At 44.9% G+C, this 23,967-nt stretch overlaps 2 protein-coding genes and 1 pseudogene across 2 annotated transcripts; all 3 read left to right on the top strand.

The window, feature by feature from the left end:
• Positions 1-117: 117 nt before the first annotated feature.
• On the top strand, positions 118-6,878 carry LOC143907689 (uncharacterized; annotated as a pseudogene).
• A 9,957-nt stretch (positions 6,879-16,835) lies between these two features.
• LOC143907687 (uncharacterized) lies at positions 16,836-18,038 on the top strand. Its single transcript, XM_077424572.1, has one exon. The coding sequence runs from the start codon at positions 16,836-16,838 to the stop codon at positions 18,036-18,038; it is 1,203 nt and encodes a 400-aa protein (XP_077280698.1).
• A 184-nt stretch (positions 18,039-18,222) lies between these two features.
• On the top strand, positions 18,223-20,248 carry LOC143907686 (uncharacterized). Its single transcript, XM_077424571.1, has 3 exons — positions 18,223-18,539; positions 19,262-19,618; positions 20,044-20,248. The coding sequence occupies exons 1-3, from the start codon at positions 18,223-18,225 to the stop codon at positions 20,246-20,248; spliced, it is 879 nt and encodes a 292-aa protein (XP_077280697.1).
• Positions 20,249-23,967: the final 3,719 nt, after the last annotated feature.

Below are 23,967 nucleotides of genomic sequence, written 5' to 3'. Positions count from 1 at the left end.
TTTCGATAAATATGAAATATTAAAACAACAAATGGGTTGTACTGTTACTGTTAAATATTGCATCGCGACATTTTTACTCACTTAATTCAATTTTGTTTTATAATATTAATAATTGTAATCAATTATTTTAGACTAACAAATGAACGATTGGATTCAATAGAGCAAAAAATCGATTCCAATGTCGTTAATGCAATTCCCACGAACCCGCAAGTCCTTCCATTTTCGACAATAGAAGCAATACAAATGTTTATGATGAAACTGTAAGTATTTATCGAATTAATTTATATTTAATGTACATGTTTAATTTAAAAAATTGCCTTATTAACGTATATTCCAGTCACGTATTATGTAATAATTTGTATTTATATAGGTAAGCTACTTCAAATTCTTGAACTGCATAACATTAAAAGATAGCGTGCATCAATGCATGAAGGAGGCTATAACGGCGCAAGTGGCCGAACAATTAACGTGGTGGGGAGTTAATGCTAATAAAGTCCCATTCTATAATACTGTTGCGCCCGTGCCGTGCGCTTCATGCGAGTCGCCCGGTAGTAAATGTCGCGCCGCGAATCGTCCTTAGTGACGCTTGTTTATGTGAATATTGATTTTCTCTGATGCTCAATTGATTATTGATTTTCATACCAGATGTTCTGTTTATACCCGATGTTCAGATTTGCTCTGGGTCTCGTCTCGTTCGGACGTGTCAGCCCGAGCTCTTCTTTAATAACGGGAGATTAATAAAAGAGTTTTCTTTTCTAACAACGTGTCCTCTTTTCTTGTGAGAGTCCTGAGAAACGCGCCGCGAGTGAGTGAGTGAGTGTAAATGTGCGGCTGACGCTTGACGAGCGTAACATTTTGGGGGCTCGTCCGGGATATGATAGGACGAGCGACGAGCGCAGAGATGGATACAAGGAGTACCAGGAAAAGACTCCGAATTGATACACCTCAACATTCGTGCGAGCGACGGCGATGTCAACGGTTGCCGAAACTCTTCGGACCGTCATTCAGGAGGTCCGACTCCTGCGCGAAGAACAGTCGCGGTGAGAAAGAGAGTACGCCGAGACGTTCCGTCGGCAAGAGGAAGAGCTTCGCCGTCTCCGTGGGATGAACTCCGGCGCGCAGACACAGCTAAGTCTTTCCAATAATGAAGCGGCCGGGGACTCGGGGGCGCGTGATGCGAATTTCGCAAGGGCGCGGAACGCTCGCGAGGGGAGCGCGGTCGCGGATGGCGCGGCGACGCGAGACGCGCACGCGGGGGAGAGAACCGCGATCGTGAGCGGCGCGGAAACACAGAATGCGAAAGAGAGAATCGCAGACGCGTGCGGCGCACAAGTGCGGTCTGTGCGCGCGAACAAAAGTGTCACGGTCGCGAGTGCAGAGCTCGGGTATAAGTTAAAACCCGACACGTACGATGGGACGGTTTCCCTACATGAATATTTTTCGCAGTTAAATTTGATCGCGCGAGCAAATCATTGGGACGACGCGACGAAAACGATCGCGCTGGCGTCAAGCTTGAGGGGAAAAGCGCGTTCGGTGTTGGAAACGGTACAAGATGTCGAGCGTTTGGACTTCGCGGAATTCAAAGCAAAACTTGAATTGCGTTTCGGGGAGGGGCGGCAATTGCAGAATAGCTACGCCGCGTTTACGAATCGTAAACAGAAATTCGGAAAGGATTTGGCGACACTCGGCTCTGAGATCGATAAATTGTCGCGTCTGGCGTATCCCGAGTGCCCGTTCAAATTACGCGACAAGATCGCTTGCGCACAATTTATAACTGCCGTCGCGGATAATTTTATCAGACGAGCGCTACAGATGGAAGGAATTACCTCTCTGTATGCAGCCGTTGAAAGAGCCAAAGCATTAAAGATTATTCAAGGGGATAATTGCGAGAAATTTAGGGAAAATTTCAATAAAAATTTCGCGAAAAGGGGAGTAGGGAACACGGTCGAAAAAAATAAAAAACGAGGTGAAGAAAAGAAAAGCGAAGGGAAAGAGAAAGGGGGGAAGGGCCCGAAAGGGAATTGGCGAGGCAGCAGGTTTAGCGCCAGCCGGGGGGAGTGCTGGACGTGCGGTAAAACTGGGCATTACCGATCGGAATGCCCAAATGAGGGAAACGCGGTTTAGTTGAGCTCGAAGGGGTGGGCTCAACTTTTGCGAAAAAGCCCCCAAAAGTTTTTTTTGTGCGGAAATTTTGTAGTTAATAAGAATAATAAAAATGATTTTCGTTGTAATAAAAATGATTTTCGTTATGATGGTTTATTGGATGGTAAGAGGTGTTCTTTTAAGATAGATACGGGCTCCGATATTTCCATTGTAAATTCCAAAATAGTTGTAGAAGTAAAAGAAAGAATTAAAGTAGAGGGTTGTTATATGAGATATCCAACTGGAGAGAGAGTTCCTATAGAATCTAAAATCAAGGTTGATGTGCAAATTGGTAAATATTCTGTTGAAATTTGTATGTTTGTAGCAGAAATTTCTGACGAATGTTTATTGGGTAAAGATTTTCTAGAAAAAGTGAATTTAAATCATGTTTTCGAATCTTTCTTTGCTGATTCTGTTTTCAACAAGGAGAAAATATTTAATTGTTCTCGAATAGAGACTTCTTCTGATGGGGACTCTTTTATCTTGAAAGAACTTCTTGCGAATAATTCCTTATATTTGAATGAATCTCAGAAAGAAATTTTTGCCCATTTTCTGAGAGATTTTCAGGATGTATTTTCTGAGGAAATAATTGCAGGAAATTGTGATGTTATTAACCATGTTATAGATGTGAAAGATTCTTCTCCCATTAAACAGATTCTCCGACGTGTTCCATTTCAAATGCGTGAGGAAGTGAATAAAATTATAGAGGATATGAGGAAACAAGGGGTGATTGAGGAATCGCAGAGCCCCTGGGTATCACTCGTAGTTCTTGTTAAAAAGAAGGATGGCTCCATCAGATTTTGTGGATTATCGTAAAGTAAATACTGTAAATAAAAAGGATTGTTTTCCTCTTCCCAGAATAGATGAAATTTTTGATCAATTATCAGGTAACATCTGGTTTTGTACTTTGGATTTAAAGAGCGGATACTGGCAGATTAAAATTCGTTACGAAGATAGAGAAAAGACAGCATTTTCTATCGGTAGCGGTCTCTGGCAGTTCACTGTTGTGCCTTTTGGCCTTTGTAACGGCCCCGCTACGTTTCAGCGTCTTATGGAGAAAGTTCTTAAAGATTTGTTATTTAAAATTTGTTTAGTTTACCTAGATGACGTAATTATTTTTGGTAAAAGTTTTGCTGAGATGCTAAAGAATCTTAAGACAGTGTTTTTGCGTCTTAGAGAAGTGAATTTGAAATTGAATCCTAATAAATGTACTTTTTTTAGTAAAAGTGTAAAATATTTGGGACATATTATTTCGGCGGAAGGCATAACTACTGATCTTGAAAAGATAGCTGCGGTGAAAGATTGGCCGGTACCGCATACGAGAAAACAATTACGGAGTTTCTTGGGTTTTTGCTCGTATTATCGAAAATTCGTTAAAGGTTTTTTTTCCTTAGCAAAGTCTCTTTACTCCCTCACAGGAAACCAAACCAAATTTGTTTGGAAGGAGGAGCATCAAAGAGATTTTGAAGAGTTAAAGCAGGTTTTATCTTTTCCTCCGATTCTCTCTTTTCCTAAAAAGAAAGGAGAATTTGTTTTGGATACCGATGCTTCAAATATCGGTATTGGCGCGGTTTTATCGCAAAAACAAGAGGGGGGGGAAAAGATTATAGCTTTTTATAGTCGGGTTCTAAACAAGGCGGAGAGAAATTATTGTGTCACTCGCCGAGAGCTTTTGACAGTGGTGGACTCTGTGAAATTTTTCCGTCATTATCTTTTGGGACGGAAGTTTGTTATTCGTACTGATCATGTTTCTTTGAAATGGCTTATATCTTTTAAGGATTTGGAAGGCCAGTTAGCCCGATGGATGGAAAGACTCCAGCAGTACGAATTTGAAGTTATTCATCGTAAAGGGGAGTCTCACAAGAATGCTGACGGTCTATCTAGGCGACGGTGTGAAAAATTTAGCTGTTCTTATTGTGAAAAGGTTGAGGAAAAGAGTATCAAGGAACAGGATAAGATGGTTGCTCGTATAATTCTTCAAGGAGAGAGCCCAGAAGTTTGGCGTAAGGAACAGACTGAGGACGCAGAAATTGCATTCTTTCTGCGAGCCAAAGAAACAGAGATCCGCCCATCACGCTCTGAAATTCCTGGTGGGGACGTTTCTTCTCAGATTTATTGGTTACATTGGGACGCTCTGGTTCTAAAGGAAGGAATCCTTTATAAGAAATGAGAAGCTCCAAATTTGAAAACAAGCTTTCTTCAGCTTGTTGTTCCCCGAAGTCGTGTCAAAGAGATTTTGGAGGAAGCTCATGATTCTCCCTCAGGAGGACATTTTGGTGTTAACAAAACTCTGGAAAAGATCCGGCGGCGTTTTTACTGGGCAACCTGCAAACGGGATGTGGAGGAGTGGTGCAAATCTTGCACAGTGTGTATTTCCAGGAGGGGCCCTGCTGGAAAAGGGAAATCCCCTTTACAGATTTATAATGTAAAGGCACCATTTGAAAGAATCCAAATGGATATTCTTGGCCCTCTTCCTATGACCGCATCCGGAAATAAATATCTTCTCGTCGTAGTGGATTGTTTCACTAAATGGGTAGAAGCTTTCCCATTAAAAAATATAAGAGCAAGAATTGTAGCAGAAATTTTTGTTAGTCAATTTGTCTCCAGATATGGAGTTCCTTCGGAGGTGCACACAGATCAGGGAAAGAATTTTGAATCGAGACTTTTTGCGGAATTAATGGATCTTCTTGGGATTAGGAAGACGAGGACTACTGCCTTACATCCTCAATCGGATGGGCAAGTCGAGCGTCAACATCAAACTATTACTAACTATTTAGCGAAGTATATTTCTGGAAATCAAAGGGATTGGGATCAATGGATTCCTATGTTCTTGTTAGCCTATAGATCTTCAAAACACGAAACCACTGGTTTGACTCCTGCGGAATTATGTTTTGCTCGAAATCTTAGACTTCCTTTAGATTTGTTGCAGGGAAATCCACCGCAGCCTCATGGGGAGGAGGAGCAGTTTGACGGATTCATTGGAAATCTTAAAGGAAAACTGGAAGAGATCCATTCTGGTGTTAGAGCACGCATGGACGTTAAATCTTCTTGGATCAAATCCTGGTATGATCGGGGAGCCAGACGAATTATTTTTCAGGAAGGACAGAAAGTCTGGTTCTACAATCCCCGTAGGATCAAGGGGAAAGCCCCGAAATTGCAGAGCAATTGGAAGGGCCCTTTTTGTATTGTAAAGAAACTGAGTGACGTTGTTTACTGTATCCAGAAATCACCTCGTCATAGGAAGAAAATTGTTCATTCGGATAGGTTGGCTTTGTTTTCTGAAAGAAAATTGAATTGAGGTTGTAAAAATCGGGCTCGGATCAAAGGGGTTCTAAAAGCAATAATTTTAGTTTACAAATGAAATTTATAAATATGTGTATAATTAAATAAAAAATTCTGAAACAATGAGTTTTGATTTGATTACGGTATTCTGTTTATTCTCAGTTACTGTGCGTGTTACTCTTGTTTTCTTAGAGGGAGTCAGCGGTACACAGAGAGATTACTGCAGCAGAACATCGGCCGAAGACTCCTCTAAGGAAGTTTTTCTAAGAAGACTGCCTCGCCCACGGTTTTTGAACTGTGGTTTTCCCGTGGGACGTAGAGCAAATGCTGAGGCAGGGACTTGGGGAGTCTGAAAAGACGCTGGGTCCACACAAGTTTCCCCCCCCCTTGTTTGAAGAGTTAGTGGGGCGGCGTCGTGAAGGTCGGCAGCGGGGGAGCACATCAAGAAAGCAGAGCTTTTTCTGGGTCGTCTGAAACCGGCGGAGGGGGGAGTCTGGCCAGCTCCCTCCGGAAGAGGAACGGTTCGGGGACCTGTTGTGTGGCTTCTGGGGACCAGGAAAGATGGGGTCCAGAAACTTGGAGCAGCAGCTCAAGTAGGACAAGTTAACCATTGGGTGCCTTGGGGTCCACGGAACAGAAGTTAGACTGCAGGAGATTACTCTCCCGGATTGTCAGGACGACAATCTTGGAAGAGGGGGGGGGGGTAGTGTTGCGCCCGTGCCGTGCGCTTCATGCGAGTCGCCCGGTAGTAAATGTCGCGCCGCGAATCGTCCTTAGTGACGCTTGTTTATGTGAATATTGATTTTCTCTGATGCTCAATTGATTATTGATTTTCATACCAGATGTTCTGTTTATACCCGATGTTCAGATTTGCTCTGGGTCTCGTCTCGTTCGGACGTGTCAGCCCGAGCTCTTCTTTAATAACGGGAGATTAATAAAAGAGTTTTCTTTTCTAACAACGTGTCCTCTTTTCTTGTGAGAGTCCTGAGAAACGCGCCGCGAGTGAGTGAGTGAGTGTAAACGTGCGGCTGACGCTTGACGAGCGTAACAATACAGTTGTATGCCAAACGATTTACCGTAAGAATATTTGTTAATCTGCTGTCATTACAATATTAATTGATTATGATACTAAATGATGTATTATTTTACAGAAGCCGTAGCGTCGAATCGGTACTACCCCAAACCAACCAGGGAAGAATTCCAAAGAGCGGTTGTCGGATCCTTATGAAAGTAGCAGCGAAACAACAAATCCGGAATGCCAGGGGTAGGCACCCAGGTATACAAGGAAACCGAAGAAACTTAGAGGCCGCTGCAGATGCGTTATACAATGAAGATGTTGACAACCCCGAGGATGACAGAAATCAACCAGAAAATAAAAACAAAACAACATTGAACACTTGGATCTGAATAATAGCGATGACAGCAGCGAGCACTCATCAAATTTTGATGATTAATAAACATGTCTTTTTAGTGAGTTTCAAATATACACGTAATATAAGTAATAATAGTAGATAATAGATTATAGATTTCCGCAATAAGCTTGCACATACGCAATGCAATTTAGTGCCAACTCCGCCGCACTTTATGGATTCCATAGATTTACTAGACGAGCCGTCCGTTAATGATGTATCAGTTACTCTGTTGACTTTCTTAGATATGAAAAGCGCCGAATATATCTTAAGCTTGAGTACAGAAAGCATACAATCGATAGTATAGATGGTACTATAAGTCTATAAGTGAATATAACATATTGCTTTTTCTATTGTGTGATATCGTATTTTTCTTTTATTATATAAGATAAACTATTTCGGAACATTTTTTATCTTAAGGTTTTTATAAACATTTTTTTATAACAGTCTATGGTCCATGTCATTAATAAGTTCAATTTTTGTTCTTCTTTGTCTTGTGATTGTTGAAAGGGTTCTAAATTTAAGGTGGTAATACTGTGTGAGCGCTGCTACCGTGAGCATAAATATTGAAAAGGTTCTAGCCTTAAGGTGGTAATACTAAAATGGCGCTGCTATTGTGAGCATGGGCATTGAAGAAGGTCCTTAATTTAGGTTGGTAGAAGTGTATAGGAGAATATACGAAGATCGGTAGCGCGTGCACGTAGAAAACAAGACTCTGTACGAAAATCTTATCGTTATTATATAAACAGTATAAGTTCTCGCTGGATATACTTCTTCCGTTTACCTCTCTTATCCCGATTATTCTTCGATTATTAACATTTTTTGGCGACCGTGACAGGACAGTGAGTGAAGGATAATCGTCAGGTTGTGTCGCGTGTGAAATCGAGCATCCAAGATGGAAGCTGCTAAGAAGAAACGCACCGTAATGCGAACGGCTTTCACGCGCGCGTTGAACGACTTAGTTCTGAGAATAATGGATGCGAATACAGGCGCCACGGATCTGACCGAGCTACAAGTATTCCTACAAGTTCTCGAAGAAAAGAACAAGGCGTTAGAGGAGGCCAATTCGGTCTACATTACGTGCCTGATAGAGACGGAAAACGTGAAGACAGAGACAATCGATGCGGAGATGACGAGCAATGACGAATACAAGCGCAAATATATACGTGCACGGATGGCTGCCATGACACCGTTGATATGGTCATGTTTATCGAACGTGGTATACGCGGCGGCCTGAGTCAATGTTCCGGCAGATACGCGAAGGCCAACAACAAGTATATGGAGTCGTACGATTCATCGAAACCGTCATCGTACCTAATATACTTCGATGTCAACAACTTATACGGCTGGGCGATGTGTAAGCCACTGCCCTACGCGGAGTTTCGATGGGTCGAAGACGCGTCAAATTTCGACGTTAACGCGATCGCTTTGGATTCGCCTACGGGCTATATTCTCGAGGTCGATCTTGAGTATCCGCAGGATAAACACGACGCGCACGCTGACCTACCGTTCTGTCCGATGCGCGATAAACCGCCCGGCAAACGGCAGGACAAACTTCTCGCCACGCTGCACGATAAGAAGCGTTATGTCATCCATTATCGCAATCTGCAACAGTGCACGCGCCATGGCATTCGCATCATTAAAATACATCGCGTATTACAATTCGCTCAATCTGAGTGGCTCCGCTCTTACATCGAACTCAATACAAAATTCAGAACGCAAGCCAAAAATGAGTTCGAAAAAACGTTATATAAATTAATGAATAACGCTGTTTTTGGGAAAACAATGGAGAATGTACGAAATCACGTCGATGTAAAATTAGTGACGAAGTGGAAGGGTAAATACGGTGCAGAGGCAATAATCGCGCGACCGAATTTTCACAGCAGTAGCGTGTTTTCAGAAAATCTGGTAGCCATCGAACTGCGCAAACTTCAGGTGAAATTCGACAAACCGATCTACGTCGGCATGTGCATCCTCGACTTGTCGAAAGTGTGCCTATACGAATTTCACCACGAATACATGTCTCCCTTGTACCGCGACTCGTGTAGAATCATGTATACCGACACGGACAGTTTGATTTATTATATCAAGTGCGACGACGCGTACGAGAACATGAAACATGATATAGTCAGGTTCGACACAAGTGACTATGCGGTAGATAACGCTTATGATATGCCTCTCGTCAATAAAAAAGTGCCGGGCCTGATGAAGGATGAAAACAACGGGGTCATTATGACCGAATTCGTTGGACTTAGGGCAAAAATGTATGCTTTGCGAGTCGATGGCAAAAAAGATTGTAAAAAGCGAAAGGTGTCAAAAGCAACGTCATCGCGCGCACCATCACATTCGGCGACTACACGCGGTGTTTGAACGATGAGATTGAAATGACTCGACCGCAGTCGTGTATAAGATCGAAAATGCATGAAGTGTACACTATTTGTGAGACGAAAATCGCTCTGAGTCCGTACGACGATAAGCGATATATCGTGCTGGATTCGACCGATACGTTGCCGTGGAGACATTATCGCATACCTTTATCATAGTAGTTATTGTAATAAGGAACAGTGAAGATTCATGTATGTATGTATGTAATATAATGTATGTTTGCATGTATGTATGTAATGTATGCAATACATGTAATAAAATGTATGTATGTATGTACATATAAATGTATATACGTAATGTATATATGTAATATAATGTATGTATGTAATGTATGTAGTATAACATATATGTATGTATGTAAGAAATAGTCCTCAAGTAAATATCGTATTATATATGAGAAGGGATATTAATAAGGATATCGCGCGCACATGTATTTAGTATTTAATATTTTTTATTATATACTGTATATGTATCACATATTTCAAACATTTTATATGTATCATTTTTTATATTAAGAATAAAATACAGTTTGCACGAATTAAATAACATTGTTCTTGTGTATCCAAGAGTTGTGCGATCCATCGAATCCCAGCCATTTAACGTAAACCTCGTCGCCCCTCCTGCGCAGTACTTTCTCCACGAGATACACGTCTGGATAAGTCGCGCGATGCAACTCGTGCTCGTAGAACCCTCCAGAGACGGATTTTCCACGATAGTCCTCGAGTAGATAGGTTACGGGATTGGTACGCTGCACTTTAACGATCTTAAACACCTCGGTGGTCCAATTCGGCGTGTAACCCTTCTCAAAAATTGTCTTGTATTTGCTGACGCGTACCGAGTCGCCCACTTTGAATTTTGTCGGGCCCGCGATCTTTATCGCGCTGTACACCGTAGCCAAGAGTCTTTCGGCGATCGCGGGGGTAACGTCGACGGGTCGCATGCCGATGGTTCGATGCTTGCGCGCGTTGTAATCCGACACGAGTCGCGGCAACGCGTCGACCCACTTGTAATTTCCGTTGAGCGTAAACATCTTCCACATGTTGTTCTTTAACGTACGATTGAATCGCTCGACGACCGACGCTTTCAACACCGAAAACGTGGAACAATGATTGATGTCGTGTTTTCTGACGAGACGTTGCACGTCGGTGTTGTAAAATTCCTTCCCCATGTCGGTTTGTAGATTACTAGGGCACCTCTCGCTATCTCGAATTATCTCAGCGATAGCGTCAGCCGTCTCGCTACCACCTTTACCCTTGAGCGGCACGGCCCACGCGTACTTGCTCAACACATCGATGACGGTAAGTATGTAGTGGTAGCCTCCATTGAAACGCGAGTACGGACGCATCTCGACGATGTCAGTCTGCCACAGGTCGTCGTACCCTCGCACTATGACGTGTCTTCGGGGAAAATTTCTTCTCGCCGGAGCGTGCAATTCGTCCACCAACCGTCGCTTTTCGATATTTTTATCCACATCGGTCGATTTTAACGGTCTCATGTTTCGTTGTCGCCGTTTCTACTTCTAGTGCATCGTTCATAGCAGTTTCTGAACAGTTCGTAACCGCTTCTGAAGAGTTCGTAACCGCGTCTGAACCATTCGTGAATCGTTCGTTGTCGTTCGTCATCGTCGTCAGTTAACTGCTTCTTACCACTCATCGTCGTCGTCGTCGACGTTCTTTAGCCGTTTGTAGCCTTTTCTGTCTCCGCGTAGTTCGCAGCTGTTTCTAAACTGCTCGTAATCGTTTTTATGCTGTTTTTGAACCGTTTGACAACCGTCCGACAAGCGTTCTCGAACCGCTAGACAGCCGTCCGACAACCGTTCTCGAGTCGTTCGTTGCCGTTCCTCGCCGTCGTTAATGAACCGTTGCTTCTCTTCACTCGACGCCTTTCGATAGTCGTTTCTGCTGAACCGTTTGTCCATTGTTGTTGTTGTTGTTGTTGTTGTTCGTTGTCGCGTCCGATTCAACGGTACTCGAATGGCGAAGCTTGTTTATCGCAGTCCGTAACGCTTGCAGATCCTTCTCGAACGCAGTCAGCTTCTCGTCTGATTCTTTTCGTTGATTGTTCAACATTTTAAAGAATTGATCAACGTACAGTTTGTTAACCGCGTCACCGTCAGTCTCAGGTTGCGCTACGCGACAAATCTTGCGCGACTTTGCGTCAAAGTCCGTGGCGGCGCGACACAGAGCGTTATTGCGCACAAAATTTCTCATTAATCCGCTCCATCGATGGTACGAAATGGCGTTCGTCGCGTCTCCGCTGTATTCGAACAATCCAAATTTGTTGATCGGCATTTCGACGCTGATTGAACGGATCGCCGTTGCATGGTTTAATTTATAATAAACCCGGCTTCGCGAAGTTCCTCGATGATCGACATGATCTCGTTGTCGTGGGCATTGTTGCCAGCTTGAAGCGAAGCGTCGAGCAATTGCAGACGATCCACCAGCTCGTTGGGGTCGTCCCAGTGCACGTAGTCGATCTTATTGTTGGTTAGCGTCATTGCGCGAGGCATGGATAATCCCTTCCCAGGTAGGAAACGCCGATACTCGAGAAACGGGCCAAGACTGGCACGAGTGTCGGCTTGCCAACGTTTAATTCCCAAGCCTGGCCCAACCATTACCCGATTTTGGATATCCGAGGCTTGGCAAGCAAATGCCGCCCAATATTGTGCCAAAGCTTAAGAGCCAGTCCTTATTATTTATCATTATTATTATATTTACAATTTTCTTTTTGAAAAAATAATTAAAAATATATAATTGTATAAAAAAATTTCATAATGAGCTGGCACTGGTTTCTGACATTCACCCGACATTGCGAAATATTATATAATATATCCAATTCATATATATTCAACATTTTATTACTCTTTTAAAACTAAATTTGTTTCTTAAGATGATTTTTGAAAAATTATATATTTGCGCTGGTTATACATATGTAGACTATATATAACGCTTACATCAAATTAAGAAGTGGTCTACCACGTAAGGCAGTTGGCTCACGATGCAGAAGTCCCGAGTTCGAATCCCACCAAGGTAAGTGTGTTTTTTCTGAGTTTTTCAAATACGAGAAAATATTTATAAATCATAGACTGCATCTTAAGAAACAAATTTAGTTAAAAAATAGTAATAAAATTTCGAAATAAATAATTTTTTTATGTCGGGTGAATAAATAATTATTCAGTGAAACATGTCACTCTTTTCAGAGTTGAAGAATCACTCCAAGTAAAGAATGAATAACTCACTTATTCGAAAAGTGAAATTTCACTACAATTTAGACTGGCGGTATTTTCATTATTCCAAACGCCGTGGTATGGCTCAAGACTGGTGACTAGGTTTGGCCGAAGCTTGTAGTCCAGTGTCGGGCCGGTGTTATCATCCCGTCATACAACCAAAACTCGGCCAGTCGAGGCTAAGAAACGGCGCCCAAGATTGGCAGCCTGGGTGCCCAGGCTTGGACCAAAGCTTCCGGATTTTTTCTTCTTGGATTCGGTAGACATCAACGGTGAGATTACAAATCGATATTTGAATCCCACGTTGCCCTTTAGTCGCCCGAGAAGATCATGCTTGTATTTATGAGCACTTGTTGCCAACAATATACTCCTGTACTTGATCTTATCGTCCTCCGTGTAGATCGCGTCATCGGGTATTTTTTTGAAGATCAACTCGTAAATACCGGGTGTGCCAGCGTATCGTACGCCGTCGATATAAATGTTATCCGCTTTGTCCACGTCAAAACTTTTATTACTGAGCATCATTTGTTATTGCTGAGATAAACGCCGTACACTATGTCCATCGTTGGACAGGCGCCCAAAACATCTGCGATGTAAATTCGGCTCAGTGAACCCAAGTGATCTTCCAACGATTCTATAAACCATTTTCGACCCTCCGACGTTTGCAACCGATTATGAACGGTCGTCCTGATCGAGTCGTCCAAGGTTTTGGAAACATTCGCGGTTTCAAGAAAATCATGACTTGTACGTTGCACGGTTCGCGTCGGTGTAGAGGTTATCGGTGTAGAGGTTATCGGTTGTTTCGATTGATCAGATTTACACGGTGTCGATGACAGATCCGGCCAGGAGTCTGATCGTTTCTTCTTTCCCTTCGGTGTAGCATCCTCCTCCTCCCCGCGCTGTTGAACGGATAGCGGTTCGATTTTCGCGTCAGCGTCGCTCTCCGTCGGCTCCTCTTTTTTCACCGCGGTCAAGTTCGAGTTGTCAACGATCTTTTTCAACGGCCCGATGAGGGGTTTAAAGTGCGTGTCCAACTCAATGTCCTTCTCGATCTTACCGGTCTTCAAAGCGCGAAGTTTCTTGCGAATCGAATTACTCGTCTTTGCAATATCTTTTACGACCTTCTCGCGCTCGCGAATCGTCTCGCCCCCGTCGATCGCAGCCATCGCGGAACAAAAAAAGCAGCTGGTCGATCTCTCTCTGTAATAACGCTAATGTTTCACCTTCGACAACGTATCGGCAACTACTGACCGCTTTTGCGGTATCGCGAACACGTTAAATCCTTTTCTGTATCGCCCGTTTGAAAGCGCGCTGTCCTTGTCTATCACTACGAATTCATACTTGCATTGCCAACAATCGTGTCACAACGAGCAAAATTCATCGTACGACATGTCGGTATTCACGTGATTGTTGTACACGTGTTTCAAATTGGTACCATCCTGTTTGAACAGGATCAGCAGATTCGCGTTGTCCCGTATGAGATGTTTAGGTATTCTCGCGTACGTCTGACGGAGATAGAAGGAGTCGACGCTCGAGTGCCTGCCCATTGAGAAATAGTCTCTCACAACGTCTTGCTTATCGCACGCCACGTCATCGAAGACGATGATCGAGTTTGGACGTGCGTCGCTCGGTAGACTGACGTCACTGTTATTGGAGAACGTAAAATAGCCGATTTCGTCGATCGATGTCAACAAATTCTCCAAATATCGATATTTCGGTTGTTGCAGCGATTTCGAGTACACGTACACGTTTTCGAAACGTACACCGTGCGGACTTTCCAGCAAGCTAATCAGAACGTTGGTTTTACCGCAATTCGAAGGGCCGCAAATGATCGCGCGTATAGTAGTCGGTAACATCGTACCGTGCTTGCGTTTCCCAACGTTGCCCCCCATCGACCGTGATCTGTCGTCGCAATTCGTCACGCGAATCGCCAACGGTTGTCGCACGAATCTCATTTCTTTCCACACTGCCGACTTTCTGGCTGACTCGAACGCCTATTTATAGGCGAGCGGAACCGCGAATCGCTCAGTAGCAAAAATGTTCGTCTTACTGTCGAGACCTTCCGATATTCGCGGTTTGAGCGCCGAACAGCTGCAATTTGTGCCGAAAACCGTTCTGCTGCAAACGTGCGGCGATCACGTCCACTACGTGTGGGACAAGCTTCCGGAACATATAAATGCGGATTTGGAGGTTCAAGCATATCGTCGCTGTTACGAACATTACAATCGACCGTGGCAGCGAACGCACATCGACGGTCCCGCGCCAATGATAAAAGATTGCGGCGAATGTCAACAAAAAAAAATGGTGGAGGTCTGTTAAATCGCGCGATAAACGCACTTCCGTTCGAATTACACATTCCCAGCTATCAATTTTGCGGTCCGGGAACTCGTTTACAAGAACGATTGGCGAGAGGCGATCAAGGTATTAATCCATTGGACGCGGCGTGTCGCGAGCATGACATAGCCTATTCGCGTAACCGCGATCTCACCGAGAGACACGCGGCGGACAAGATACTCGCTGCGGAAGGGCGAAAACGCATTACCGCGAGAGATTTGACTCTCGGAGAGAGAGCTGCCGCTACAGCCGTCTGGGCGACCATGAATGCTAAGACGAAGCTCGGAATGGGTTTGAAAACGAAAAAATCGAAAACTGCAAAGAAAAAAAATCTAACGAAAAAACGGATACTTCCGACAGCGAAACGAGGCGGCGTATTGCCGATTCTACCGTTGTTGGGAGTTCTCGGTTCTCTGGCCGGCGGAGCGGCGGCAGTCGTAAAGGCCGTGAACGATAACAAAGCCGCGCGGTGTCAGCTGGAAGAGATGCAACGTCACAATCGCGCCGCGGAAGGTCGCGGACTTTATCTCGTTCCGTACAAATACGGACGAGGGCTGTATCTCGGCCCGCACAAACGCGGGCGAGGAGTAGCGTCGAAAAATAAAAAAATAAAACGTCAAAAAGACGTTAAATATGCCCGCGGGTATTACGACTAACGTACAATTGAGTCGACTGGCAAGGCGAATGCGCGTACCGTTCTTCAGAGGTGTTTTCATGCGTGATTCGTTACCGATCGGCGGTGTACGTCGAAACGAGAGCGGTATCGTGAATTTGGACGACGCAGCGGGTCCCGGTACTCATTGGGTAGCGTACGCGAAGAGGGAAGATCGAGTCGTATATTTCGACAGTTTCGGCAATCTTCGACCACCGAAAGAATTAGTGCGATATTTCGGGCCGAGCGTGACGAAGATCGAGTACAATTGCACGTCTTATCAGCGATACGATCAGAACATCTGTGGACAATTGTGCCTGCAATTTCTTCGGACGATCGACGCTAATTTAAAGCCTGACGGTGCGCCGTGGTGACTCAGTATTCGTTAACGGTTTCCACCGACATGTCTATAACGTTCACGCTGACGGGGAAGAGCAGCATCCTCGCGGAGCACTATTTTCCCGCAGTGGATCTGAGCGACGGTGACTACGAACTCGGTCTAACGTGCTTTGAGACTTATCACACGATTCCGAACGTGAATTCTTCGAACAATAAATTTTATTTCGACGAGAATGACACGGAAATTACGATTCCCGAGGGATCGTACGAGATACGAGCCATAAATGAGTTTTTGAAACGCGAAATTTCACGAAAACGCCCGCGACGCGTAAATCGTTCCAACGATGATCGTACGTCGGTTGCGAATATCGCGCGAGAGGCGACCGCTCGCGCGAACGGCTACGAAGACGAGGCCGCGGAATATCCGATAGTGCTCCGCGCAAATTACAATACGATGAAGAGCGAGATTAAGTGCGCTTTTAGAATGAACTTTAACAAACCGAACAACGTCGGATCGCTGCTGGGATTCTCGTCGAAGCGTATATTGCAGCCGAGACAGTGGCACGAGTCGGACGCGTCGATTAATATTATCAACGTAAACATTATCCGCGTGGAGTGTAACGTAACCGCGGGTGCGTACAGCAACGGCAAACGCGTTCACACGATACACGAATTTTCACCGAGCGTACCACCGGGATATAAAATATCGGAAACGCCGGCGCAGATCATTTATCTGCCGATCATCGCGCGAAGCGTTACGGATCTAAGGATACGCGTCACGGATCAAGACGGACAATTGCTCGATTTTCGAGGAGAAGAGATTACCGTCAGATTGCATGTACGACGGCTACAGCGATAACGCGCGACGTGTGACATGCTCGTGTTGAACGACTCGGAACACGCGACAAATAAGAATATCTTTACGACTGCGACGATCGACGATATCATTAAATCGACATTCGGTAGCGTTAAAACTGAGACGAAAACAGAGACGAGAAAGAAGCTCAACGCATCGAACGTTAAATTTTTACAATCTCTGGGATTCGCGGTACGAAACATCTGAACAATGACTGAAATTCTTAACATCGGAGGCGAGTCGGTCTTTGACGATCGCATCGTCAAGATCGAGACTCACACGTACAACCCATACGCCAACACAACGTTCGAGTATAGCGATGAGATACGAATACCCATACAACAGCAGGATCTGTATACGTTGCCGTGCGAAAGTTTTCTCTATGTCGAAGGAACATTGACGGTGACCAGAGCAGCCGGTCAAGCCGATAACGTGGTATTGGGTACTAATTGCGTCGCGTTCATGTTTGACGAGATTCGATACGAGCTCGACGGTATGGAGATTGATCGTTGCAGAAACGTAGGAATAACCAGCACGCTCAAGAACTACGATACGGTATCGTCCGACAGAAGCGTGATCCTGCGAAACGCGAGCTGGGAACCACATAATAACCCGAACGGATATTTCAATTTCTGCGTACCGCTCTACTTGTTACTGGGATTTTGCGAGGATTACAAACGCGTGGTGATCAACGCTCGTCACAAATCGATCTTGATACGAGCGCGCAACGACAACAATTCCCTGGTGGGAAGTCTCGCGTTGGAGCCTACTATCAAAATACTCAAGATACAATGGCGAATGCCTCACGTGGTATTGAACGAGATCAACAAGCTGTCGATGCTGCGCACCTTGGAAGACGGACGATATTTAAGTATGGGTTTTCGTTCGTGGGATCTGTACGAGTATCCCCTGTTGCAGAACACGACCAAGCATTCGTGGGGCATTAAGACCGCGACCCAGCTCGAGAAACCGCGATACGTCATCTTCGCTCTGCAGACGGGTCGGAAAAACGTCATGTCCGCCGACACAAGCCGATTCGACGACTGCAACTTGACCAACGTAAAACTCTATCTAAATACGGAAGTTTATCCGTACGACGATCTGAATTTGTACTTTGATAAACACAGATGGGCGATTTTGTACGATATGTACGCACGTTTCTACAAGGGATACTACGGATACGAATATCTCGAGCCGAGTCTCACCGTTTCGACTTTTCTACGTAACGGTCCGTTTGTGATCATCGATTGCTCTCGCCAAAACGAATCCGTCAAAAACGCTACCGTGGATGTTAGACTAGAATTCGACTGCATGGAGAACGTACCGCCAAATACCTCCGCGTACTGTCTCATCATACACGACCGCGTGATTGAGTACAACCCGTTGACGAACGTGGTGCGCAAAATAGTCTGAATGTTCGAGGCAACGTCGACGTAAATATTTTCTCTCTTTTTCCATCAATCTCCGATACAATTATTGAGAGGGAAAAGGGAGGGGGAAGTATAAATTAGAGTGTCGCGAGACGGTTTGCAGAGTTGCGCGTCATTCCTCTCGAATGACGCATCGACGAGCGAGAGAAAGATAAAGAAATCTCGTCATGTCCGTACCAACGTTCGTGGACCTGCAAGGATTCCTCGTCGGAATGAAATTTGTCGTGAAGGAGGTGGCGGTGCTGAGAAAAGGCTGCGTTCTGACGCATCACATCTTTAATTACCCCATGCCGTGGAATCTCCTCACAAAATCTGACAAATCGTTCGCTATCTGGTTGATTCGCAATCACCATGGATTACGATGGGAAGACGGAAACGTGCCGTACAGTATGGTAAAACACCTGATTACATCGGCCGTGCTTGGTATAGAAGAAGACAAAAAAGAAGACAGAGAAGACAATGACAACGAGATGCCGACTCTTGTGTACGTCAAGGGATGCCAAAAACGAGAATGGCTGGTGGATCTGCTGGAGAATTATGCGCAAAAAAACCTAATCGTCGAGACTCTGGATGCGCATTACGAAGATATCGAATCTTTGAATAAACTTGATGACACCAATACTATGCGATGCGGAAAACATAAGAAGAATTGCGCGTTACAAAATGTAATAAAACTATTTAACTGGTGGTCGCGCGCGACGCCATAAAGATTTGCGATCTTTTTTTAATAAATATATTATATATAACTTTTTATAATGTTTTATTTCTTACTCTCCTTTCCCTCTCCAATCATCATCGTTAGAGTAGGCTTTACTTCCCCCTCTCCTAAAAAAAATCCACTGCGCAGTTCTATAAACATTATTTCCCCCTCTCCCTTTCCCCCATCACATCATTACTTTGGGAATACTCGATTAATTTTATATGATCAGTCTTGTCGCGATTGTTTGTACTGACGGTCAACTTCTCAGAGTCTAGAGAGCGAAAATTTTCTCCTTTGAAGGATGCAATAGCAGCAACAACGGTGCAAAACTCATGAATACCATGAATTATTACGTGCCGATTCATGACGTTGAAACTCAAACGTGTGAGAAGAAATGTAATAGGTAAGTTTCGTTTAGGATAAAAAAACATATTGAGCCTACCCTAGTTTTTATATCTTAGCAAATTGTAATACTTACAATAAATAAAACTAATTTCATTTATTTTATACAGCATTTCGTTGGATCGTCGCGCGGTTCGTATACTCAGCAGACGATACGCGCTGACAGCTATGGAATACAAATTCCTCGAAATTGGTATCAACGTGGGTCCACCGAGCTACGTGGAAATCGCCGTTGGAGATCCTCGCCAAGGAAAGGAACTGTTGTTGTCTCTCGAAACGTGGAAGGCACTATACGAGCAACGGCAAAATATTCAGAATTTCTTTCGCAGTGACTTCAAAGATATTCATAGTTTTATAAACGTTGGACCGCTAACGGTGAGAGTTTGTATGGTTAATAACATCAAACTCATACGTCTCGAATCTGCAAACGTATGCTTGAGAATGACCGAATCGACGATGCATCGTCGTGAGACAGGTTAGTTTTACCCTACTGATGACCAGTCATTGCGATAGTAATCCTGCTCAGTACGAGAGGAACCGCAGGTTCGGACATTTGGTTCACGCACTCGGTCGAGCGGCCGGTGGTGCGAAGCTACCATCCGTGGGATTATGCCTGAACGCCTCTAAGGCCGTATCCTCTCTAGTCAAAGGTGGCAATGATATCTCTAGGAGTCTCGTGAGTCGAAAGGCTCAAAACAATGTGACACACTACTAGGCGGCCGGTCCCCCTTAAACGGGGAGACCCGGTCGTCGCACGAGCCCGGTTTGCCGTACGGCGCCTCTGCCCGTCGTCGGGATCTCACCGCTTACGACGGCACGGCGTCTAACGGTCGAACATGAGTTTCGCGAGTTCGATGTCGAGACTCGGAATCGTCTGTTGACATCGTATGTTCGATCTCGATCGGTGCATCGATGCGAGATTCGATCGTTTGATCAGAATACTTGCGACGGTCGATGCAAAGTTTGCGCAGTTCTCCGATATCGCGTCCACTGTGAAAGATCCCAAGGAAGCGTCGAATGTAATATACGCTAGCGATGCGTTCAATATGAATCAGATCGTCGATTGTGAGCTCGCAGCTTTAGTTTTTTAATATGTAATATATTATGTAAAAAAAAGAGTTAAATAAACAGGCTTTTTTTTACAACTAAATGAACGATGTAATTTCTTTGCGTGCATGTCCATCCCTACCTATATTTTTTCAAATATTGTTTACGACGAACATGTTTTTTACGTACTGCGTCGTAAAAAATAGCGCGAAATTGTTTAGTCTACGAGATAACACATCCCCCTTTTCCTCGAAAATGTTGTTTACGACGAACATGTTCCAACAGGTTCGATGCGTTATCGGATCGATCATCGTCCCGATGACGTCATTTCTTCCTTTGTTTTTTACGTACTGCGTCGTAAAAAATAGCGCGAAATCGTTTAGTATACCAGATAACACCTCCCCCTTTTCCTCGAAAATGTTGTTTACGACGAACATGTTCCAACAGGTTCGATGCGTTATCGGATCGATCATCGTCCCGATGACGTCATTTCTTCCTTTGTTTTTTACGTACTGCGTCGTAAAAAATAGCGCGAAATCGTTTAGTATACCAGATAACACCTCCCCCTTTTCCTCGAAAATGTTGTTTACGACGAACATGTTCCAACAGGTTCGATGCGTTATCGGATCGATCATCGTCCCGATGACGTCATTTCTTCTTTTGTTTTTTTACGTACTGCGTCGTAAAAAATAGCGCGAAATCGTTTAGTATACGAGATAACACCTCCCCCTTTTCCTCGAAAATGTTGTTTACGACGAACATGTTCCAACAGGTTCGATGCGTTATCGGATCGATCATCGTCCCGATGACGTCATTTCTTCCTTTGTTTTTTTACGTACTGCGTCGTAAAAAATAGCGCGAAATTGTTTAGTCTACGAGATAGCACCCCCTTTTTTCCTAGAAAAATGTTGTTTACGACGAACATGTCCCGACAGGTTCGATGCGTCATCGACAAAAATACACGCTCCTACGCAGTGCGCTATCAAGTTAGTCTTACAAATTGTACGCCGCCTAGCGGCGTCGTTGTGAACGAGGCCCCCGCGACCCGACGGACCCCGCGGCGCAACCGCGGACCTCCACGCGGCCCCCGCGGACCCCCGCGGACCCCCACGCGGACCCGCGGCGCGACCGCGAACGCGAACGCGAACCCCCTCCCCTCCGCGCGGACCAGCGGCGCGGACCAGCGGCGCGGGTGAGTCATCCCGGTGACTCATCCCGGTGAGTCATCCCGGTGGTATGTCAAGGTCAACCCCCCTCCCCCCACCCCGTGAAAAATCCGATATTTTTGTGTAACCCAATACCCCCTCCCCCTCACCCCCGCAAAATCCGATATTCTTGTGTAACCCGATACCGCGCCCCTCCCCCCACCCCTCACTCCCGCGTTATCTCCTTGTAACCTAATACCCCTGTGTAACTCGATACACCCCCTCCCCCTCACCCCTGCGAAATCCGATACCCCCCTCTCTCACCCCCTCACCCCCCGCGTAATCCGATACCCCCCCTCCCTCACCCTCCCTCGGAGCTCCCGGCTTGGAACCCGCCTAGTATAACTACTAATGGAATTTTAATCAAGAACCAGCTAGGCAGACACTATCTTGTTTTCCCGTTGACATTGTAGCTGTCCGAGTGATCTGAAACACAAGTTATATAAGTTGTATAAGATATATTTTCAATAATATATTTGTTATTAATGTCTCTTTGGCGTGAACCTTGTTCCGTGTAAAAAATTATAAAATAAAAAAAAACTTGTCTGAAAAAAGGTTCGATTTTTTATATTTTTGACAAAAAAATAGTTTATTAATAAACTTTTTATTACTTTTATAGGTTTACGCGAAAGCTATAACAGTTATTTGGAATTATCCATAAACTGAACTGAAGTTGATCCTATTAGAAGTTTTGAGTTCTCATGTCAACGGACTTGACAAACATGGTTTCGAGAAAAACGCGTTTAAAGTTTCGGGTACTATTAAAATATAATTGTTGGGGCGGTGTGTGTGCACCGGCCATCTCGGGCAGCACGTCGTACGCGAGCTCTTGCGAACTCGGACCAGACTCGGACATACATATATACTCCCCGTCTCTGTAGTGAAGAGTAGAGAAGAATAAACGTATCGTAAAGGTTACTTCGGTTCCTTGCTACACCCTCTCCCTCGGGACTTAACAACTGGCGCTGCGGCTGAGAACCTCTCATCGTGTATCTGTACAAAAGAGCCCAAAATGGACGGAATCGAAGCGCTCACGGCAGCGATCAACAGCCTCCTACAATTTCAAATACAACGAGAACGCTCCCAAGAGACAAACTCAAGCTTCGGAGACGAAACGAGACCCTTCTCGAAATGGCTGCTACGCCACGAGTACTCATTCGTCACTGAAACAGAATCATTACCCGCAGAAATGCGTACTCGCCTACTTCTAGACAAACTCGGCCAAACAGAATTCGACAGACTGGTGGGTCACGTCGCACCAAAGGATCCGACGAAAATGAAACAGGAAGATCTCATCGCCATCTTGAAGAATTTTTTCCGCGATAAGGTATCTCTTACGCGCCGCCGCATCGAAATTCTAAACTACAGGTACGATAAGGCAGTTTCCATCTCGGAACATATCGACCGAATAAATCGTTTCGCATCAGACTTCGAACGTACCAAACTTACCGACGATAATCTTAGAGTACTATTACTCCTACAATCACTCTGTTTCTCCTGCGAAAACGACGATCTGAAAAAGATGGCATTACGTACAGTAGAAAAAAACCCGGATGCCACTCTCAAAGATATCGCTTCTGAGTTAGAAACCCACATGAACGTGTCGGAGAATATGAAGACGCTCGAGAATCCGACCACTTCCGCGTCGATCACACACGCGGTGCGCGCAAATCCGAGAGTGCAAAAACGTTCTTCGGCGGAAACCGCTAAACGCTCCAAGGAACGCAATAGTGCATCTAAGAAACCGTCCCGTTTTTCGAAGTGCAATGGCTGTGATGGTTCACACCTCCGGTCAAAATGTCCGTTCCGCGACGCTACGTGCTACAAGTGCTCCAAAATAGGCCACATTGCCAAAGTGTGTCGTTCGAGCGCGAAAATCGACCACTTATCAGCCGATGACACAGACGAAGACACAGACAAAACAGTTAAGCCGGCGATCCAATCGATAACGTCGATCGATAAACACCGTCGCGTCTACATCCCAGTTCAGTTACTCGGTAAAACAGTGCAATTTCAACACGATAGCGGATCAGATGTTACTACCATCGGTAAAGACACTTGGATACGGTTAGGCAGCCCGACACTCAATACAAGCAGACTCGTAGAACACGCGGGTGGAAACGCGCTAGAGACAGTTGGAAGACTTAAGTGTAGAATACGTGTAGCCGACAGCGAGGGTGACGTTTTCATAGAGGTGGTCGCGCGTGGCGGCCTTAACCTACTCGGACTGAATGCCATTGACAAACTTAACCTAGGGTCCATGTCTCTCGACAGGTACCGCGAACTCTGTCTCAACAAAGACACGCCGTGCGCGGCCGTCATCCACGACAAATCCAATCTGCCCGGGGGACCCGCATTGTCGTTCAGAGACCAAATCATCAAAGAATTCCCAAAACTTTTTTCCCCTGGCCTCGGAAAATGCAAAAACTTTAAAGCCAAATTCACGCTGTCTGAAAATTCTGTTCCAGTTCGAACACCCTGCCGGCCAATCCCATACGCCATGGAAATACCTCTAGAAAAAGAACTACAACGTTTGGAATCTTTAGGCATAATCGAAC

This window comes from Temnothorax americanus, unplaced genomic scaffold (assembly GCF_048541705.1).
Source record: "Temnothorax americanus isolate GAGA-0224 unplaced genomic scaffold, ASM4854170v1 Scaffold86, whole genome shotgun sequence".
NCBI lineage: Eukaryota > Metazoa > Arthropoda > Insecta > Hymenoptera > Formicidae > Temnothorax > Temnothorax americanus.
The sequence above is the reverse complement of the archived record's forward strand: the minus strand, read 5'-3'. Positions and strand labels throughout refer to the sequence as shown.

What these genes read in the sequence shown, in the direction of transcription:
- LOC143907687 (XM_077424572.1), top strand. Translation starts at nt 16,836, where the DNA reads ATGACTGAAATTCTTAACATCGGAGGCGAGTCGGTCTTTGACGATCGC.
- LOC143907686 (XM_077424571.1), top strand. Translation starts at nt 18,223, where the DNA reads ATGTCCGTACCAACGTTCGTGGACCTGCAAGGATTCCTCGTCGGAATG. An exon ending in AACGAGATGCCGACTCTTGT is followed by an intron (nt 18,540 to 19,261) that starts GTACGTCAAGGG and finishes TTCATTTATTTT; the next exon opens with ATACAGCATTTCGTTGGATC. An exon ending in ATGACCGAATCGACGATGCA is followed by an intron (nt 19,619 to 20,043) that starts TCGTCGTGAGAC and finishes CTGTTGACATCG; the next exon opens with TATGTTCGATCTCGATCGGT.